Raw genomic sequence first — 5,808 nt, 5'->3', positions numbered from 1 at the left:
ATTCTAATTGTTTATAAGTACAAAAATTCGACCAATGTTTAAACAAGTGCCAGAGCTCTCCTAATTGACGGATTCGAATTTTTCAAAAAGCGTTTGAAAACTTGAGAGCCCTTCTATATGTGATTAAATTTTCAAGTATCTAACAGCCTTGGTTTTTGCTGTGCAAAATTTTGAAAATTGGTAATTTTTTTTTCAAAATCTAGATTGCAAAATTATTATGCAGAATCTATAGAACCGATTTTGATGAAATTTGGTGTGATGATCCTACATAACATGAACTTTTCTTGAGCCAAGTATGAAGGTCCTATACTCAATTTAAAGACGCCAAAAAAATTCCCCAAAAAGTAATGTTTTTTAACTTCATTTTTGGCGTTTTTTGGTGATTTTTTCGATTTTTACAATAATAATCATGATTCATTCGATTTGAAACTAGTCATATTTTGTAAAATTTAATTACAAACACTTTTTTCCTCTTCAATTTTCGCCTAAAATCAACTCTTGAAAAGATACATAATTAAATAGGAAGAAAAATATGAGATTTTTCGAATTTTTTTAACATATTGTGCCGTCAAAAGTTAAGCCCACTTTTTTATGCGCATAGAAAAATTTTCATTTCTAGTGATACTTTAAAGCCAAAAAGCCAAAAATCTCCGTGGATATACGATTCACCCAAATATGGAAACTTTGAAACAGATACGTCTGGACTATAATGATAAATCCCATGTATTTTTAAAGGAAGGTTCGTTTCTGTAGTTTTTGCCTGCTTGTGTGCGAGAGAGATAGAGTTATAGTGTGCGATAGAGATAGAGTAACTTTGTCCTCATATAGGGTTTTTTTCTCTGTCTCTCTCTCTCTCTGCTGTCTTCAGGAGTCTCTGGGGCTTCCCCAGCATCTTCAGGACATCTAGGGAGGGAGCGTGGGGTAGAGCGCGTGGACTTTTTCGCCTTCGTCATCGAGCTATGATGTCACAACGTATGAGAAAAAAAAAACGGTTTTTGCTCGTAACTCGGAAATGGCTGGAAATATAAACAAATCTCCCCTTGGTTCTCTGAGTAGAGCACTCGGTGGGTGAGGCAGAGCGCTATTGGTAAACAAACCATAAGAAATAGATTTGCACAAATTAAATGTATTGTTGTTTCAGTTGCTCTATATTAGGAATAAAACACTGGTTGTAAATTTAGAGCAGATTATATATATTTTCATTAAAATATTTCATCATCTACATTATACCTACATACATTTTCCTGTTTATATTTGTATAAATGTCTACATTACGAATTGTCAATTGTAAGGTCGACGGAGAAGCATAGCACCGCAGTATCATTGTTGTCCACGTCAAGTAAAGTGACAACCATTGTAGCATTCACCTACAAAACAAATTAGTATAGTCAGCATTAGTTGCAGTAGTAGAAGGGAGAATCGAAACGGTATGGAAACTCTGCTGCTCAATATTCTTTACATTTACTTTTGGTTCAATTTAATGACTCACCTCAGAATATTCTTCAGCTAAAACACTGGCGTATAAATAATCAACGTGTCCCCCTGCTGCCACTGGACATACCGTGTTCTGAATTCCATCACAAGTATCGTCTTCGAACACGACTGTTACTGATCCACCGGTTGATCCTGTTGATACAGATTTCGCCTTGATGCGCTCCAATTTGACAGCTAGAAATTAACGGGACAATAGAAGATATTAAATTGTAAAGATTGTAAATTTTTTTTTGACTTAAATTGTTGTGTTGCGTAAAGAAGTGTGTTTTTGCACTCCTTTGTTAATTACCAACGCTATATTATTTTGCAGTATTTCTGTTTCTTCACAAACCAGGAATACCAAAACACTCAAGATTAAAACGATCAGCACGATAGCAAACACGACCCTGGATGCTCGTACGACTAATTTTGTTGAATTTATAACTTCGTAATCAGAAGTAATTACAAACTCGTTTCTGATTGACCGAATATAATTCAAAATTACCTATAGTCCGGTCAAATTAGACCAAAAATAAGAGTGAAGGTACATAAATTTACAACAAGCTGAAGGTGAGTAAAATTGTTTAAAATATAATTAAAAATAACATATAAAATTCCTCATCGTTCCGGTACTTGGAAAAAAATTTACTCGAGGTCAAAGGTCAAAAAATGTTTTTTTCGCGATTTTCAGCTAAACGATAAGTTTTATCATAAAATTACTCAGACAAAAATTGTAGATCATAAAATTATATATAAAAAATGTATCAATACTTTTTTTCCTAAGAGCCACCGTTTCTGAGATATAACGATTTAAAAAGTTGTAAAAGTTGTAATCGTCGTAATATGCATAAGTACGCCACGTATATATACATCTCTGAAGCTGTAATATAAGTAAAAATATTTTTCCATCGGTGATTGTAACTTACACTTAAAATATAAAATATACATAAGTATACCTATGAGAATATCAGGTAAAATTGTCAAGGCCGGTCGTGTTCTACTGTTGAATCACCAATAGTAGATGATTCGTTTGATACCAACGAGGAGACATGCGATACATCACTATTGACGCAATTTACTTACACCCAGAATGAAGAAGAAGGAGAAGATCAAGAAGAAGAGCAAGAAGAAGTATTTGTACATGAATCAGACGAATAAATTTAACTTTTTTTAAATTTCCATCGCTTTTATCATTTCCAACCCTTGCTAATATCTGTTATTATGCAATAGTTTCAAACTAAACAGAATCACAACAGACCTGTGGAATAGATCTACTGGGGAAACCACGTAAAAAAAGCGCTAAGTACACTACCTCATAGGTGGCGTGGAAATGTGTGCATATTATGACGATTACAACTTTTACAATTTTTTGAATCGTTATATTTCAGAAACGGTGGCTCTTAGGAAAAAAAGTATAGGTACATTTTTATAGATAATTTTATGATCTACAATTTTTATCAGAGATAATTTTATGATAAAACTTGCCGTTTAGCTAAAAATCGCGAAAAACCCATTTTTTTACCTTTGACCTCGAGTAAATTTTTTTCCGAGTACCGGAACGATGAGGAATTTTAATATGCTATTTTTAATTATGTTTTGAACAACTTTATTCATTTTCAGCTTGTTGTAAATTTATGTATCATTGAATGTCTAGATTGACCGGACTATTAAATTTGCGACTATTTTGTTTAATAAATAAAACGTATTTATAAATACTTACGGGTATCAAAGGAAATCAATACAGAAAAACTTGATCCAAGTCCGACTACACATGGTCCCGTTGTACACACTGTGCCGTCTATGGTCACTGTTACTTCTGGTAAAAGGAGATCCTGACCTGTAAAAAATTTTTTGGAAATTATTTGCATTGCTTTTATATGCATTTACTAATAGGTAAAATAAATGCCCAAATACATTTGAATATTTACAGTATAAGAAGCTTATCTTATTTTTATTTTAGAGTAAGAACCGTCGAGTTAAAGAATTCTACAGTACCTAAGTAGGCCATAAAAATTTTTATTATTACTTTTTTATGTAAATAACTATAAAGGGTTTATTACAACAAACTTTTGCAAATAGTATCACCGTATACTCAGATTTTTATTTTAACTTTGTTATTTGCTGAAAGAGAAAATTCAATAATACAGGGTCGGAAAGTCCCCATGGTTCATCGGCCGTTATGTGAGAGCGAAAAAGTAAGTCATAGAAATCCGTGCGATAGAGAAAGATATTGAAGGCGTCTAATAGTCACCGCCCATTTCGCCTTTCCACAAATAAGAAGTGGATCTTATATCCAACATACGTATGAAAGAGGTTGCAAAGGAAATAATAATGGTTTCTCTCAACCCCAAAGTTGATACAGAAATCTGAACCAGCAGTGAAACTTTTTTCAAGAAGTTGTGACAAAGTTTTTACAGATTTCAAAAATTTGTAGAAATTAAGACGTTACCAGTGTCTCTTCTCAAAATACCTAACAACATATCCAAAATATGTATTATAAATGATCTACTATTATAGTATAAATGGTTAAAATATACTTACAAGATTGTACATCTGTCGAATAAGCATAATTTACCAAAGCTAACAAAACCAAAGATGCCAAGACCTTCATTCTCGTACTTTTAGCTTTAGGTCACTAATATTAGACACTGAAGATGTAATGAGAAACTGCACTGTCCCGTCTACTTTTATACTAAATGCTATGGATTCGATAAGATTTTCTACGGTGATTAGTATTGTTTTTCAATCCATCGGTTATTATTGTCACACTTGACCCAAAAAACCCGAAATTGCGATAAGTAATGGGTATTTGAAGTTTTTTAATAAAAACACATTGAATTAATTTTCAATGGCAATAATCTATACAAGTGTTACAAAAATAATACAACGAAGTTCAACAGCTGATAGTAACTCATCAAAATAAGAGGATAAGTTTCCGCTTCAAAACACTATAACGAAACAGGACCTATATTTTTTTCTTTCAAAATCCCTAAGGACCTTGCTTGCAATCCCTAAGCACCCGGAGAAATTCTACAATCACATGCAACACCCGTGAAAGCCTTGGAACTAACATATATTTAAAATTTAGTATTAATGTTGGAATTATTCAAGACAAATGAAGCATATTATAATCAAACTTATGTTTTCTTGAAAGAAAATTGTAGCAAGTCAGAGAATGGCGTACGTGGGAAGTAGTAGCACGATAGATGGAGCCACTTACACTCTGTGTATACACATCTCCTGTGAGTAACGACGAATAAAGCAGCTGGATCCTGGATCGCTCAAAGGACATAATGATGAGGACCATCATCATTCAAGTCCCCAACCAACCTATGTCTGGTTTGTTGTTGGTTAAACTTACGAAAGATCCCAGCTGTTGTACTAGGTGTTGTAAGTTTGAAACAAAATATTTTTTATTACTGATTACTGATTTATTACAGAAATATCTTGAAAGGCATTGTCTCGGAAACTAGTCGAGATAGAAAGAAATGTTATATAGAAAAGGTTTTCTGCTTAAAAAGTTGCGTTTAATCATTTTATTTTCAAATATACAGGGTGCCCCAAAAAGATGGTATATTGCGGAACTTAAATTTTTCAAATGGAACATCCTATATATTTTTAAGTTTTTGGGTTCTCCTTTAATTTCTGAACTTATTTGATTAACCATGTTCTATACCTATCATGAACTGTTCTTAAGGTAATGTAGAAAACATTTTTGGAGTAACATTTTTTTTAATAATACACCAGGAAAATTAGCGAAAATAAAAAGAGAAACTCGAAAAAGGTCCTATCCGCGAGATTATTGTAAAATTGTCTAAAGTAACATAATACAAGACCATCTCGTGAGTCAAAAATTTTTATTAGCTAACTTTTCTATTTAAACAAATATGTGAGGAAAACAGTTTTTTCACTTTGCAGGGAAAACCATCAATTTTAGCGAAGACAGCTTGTAGGGAGTAAAATTATCTACAAAATGAGACTTAAAAATCGGTTAATAAACAAAAAATTTATTGCAAAAAAAAAACAAGAAAAGTGCCCATTTTTAAATTTGTTTATAACTATCGCATTTATTATTAAAATTTTATAAAACCTATGACAAGTTGAGGGTTTTGTCATACTTTAAAAGTGTGCCAAAAGTGGGCGCTGTAGGTGCAATAGTTTTCGCACAATTCAATTTGTTTATAGCGGAGGCTCCAAAAGTTATGAACTTTAAGCCTCTGTACAGGCGTTAATTTTCAACCAAACATGATTCTGAAAGCGTCATTGTAATCTTAAAGACGTAATTAAGCGACCTATTAAAAAATATCACCGTTTTTTTGACATTAACATTCTCAA

At 32.5% G+C, this 5,808-nt stretch overlaps 1 protein-coding gene across 1 annotated transcript; it reads right to left on the bottom strand.

Moving 5' to 3' along the window:
- Positions 1 to 1,172: 1,172 nt before the first annotated feature.
- Positions 1,173 to 4,139, bottom strand: LOC108903203. Its single transcript, XM_018705302.1, has 4 exons — positions 4,015 to 4,139; positions 3,194 to 3,310; positions 1,490 to 1,668; positions 1,173 to 1,367 (listed from the first exon to the last, which is right to left on the bottom strand). Exons 1-4 carry the CDS (start codon positions 4,082 to 4,084, stop codon positions 1,272 to 1,274), a joined length of 462 nt encoding a protein of 153 aa, XP_018560818.1. The 5' UTR covers positions 4,085 to 4,139; the 3' UTR covers positions 1,173 to 1,271.
- Between the last annotated feature and the right edge of the window lie 1,669 nt (positions 4,140 to 5,808).

The sequence above is a fragment of the Anoplophora glabripennis genome, unplaced genomic scaffold (assembly GCF_000390285.2).
Source record: "Anoplophora glabripennis isolate ALB-LARVAE unplaced genomic scaffold, Agla_2.0 scaffold105, whole genome shotgun sequence".
Classification (NCBI taxonomy): Eukaryota; Metazoa; Arthropoda; class Insecta; order Coleoptera; family Cerambycidae; genus Anoplophora; species Anoplophora glabripennis.
Note: the sequence above shows the minus strand (reverse complement) of the source record. Positions and strands in the feature narration are given on the sequence as shown.

Bases quoted from the DNA above. Each gene is read 5' to 3' on its own strand.
- LOC108903203 (XM_018705302.1), bottom strand. From the start codon at position 4,084: ATGAAGGTCTTGGCATCTTTGGTTTTGTTAGCTTTGGTAAATTATGCT. The intron at 3,311-4,014 runs GTAAGTATATTT...AATTTTTTACAG, and splicing joins TTCGACAGATGTACAATCTT to GTCAGGATCTCCTTTTACCA. The intron at 1,669-3,193 runs GTAAGTATTTAT...GTTAATTTCTAG, and splicing joins ATTGATTTCCTTTGATACCC to CTGTCAAATTGGAGCGCATC.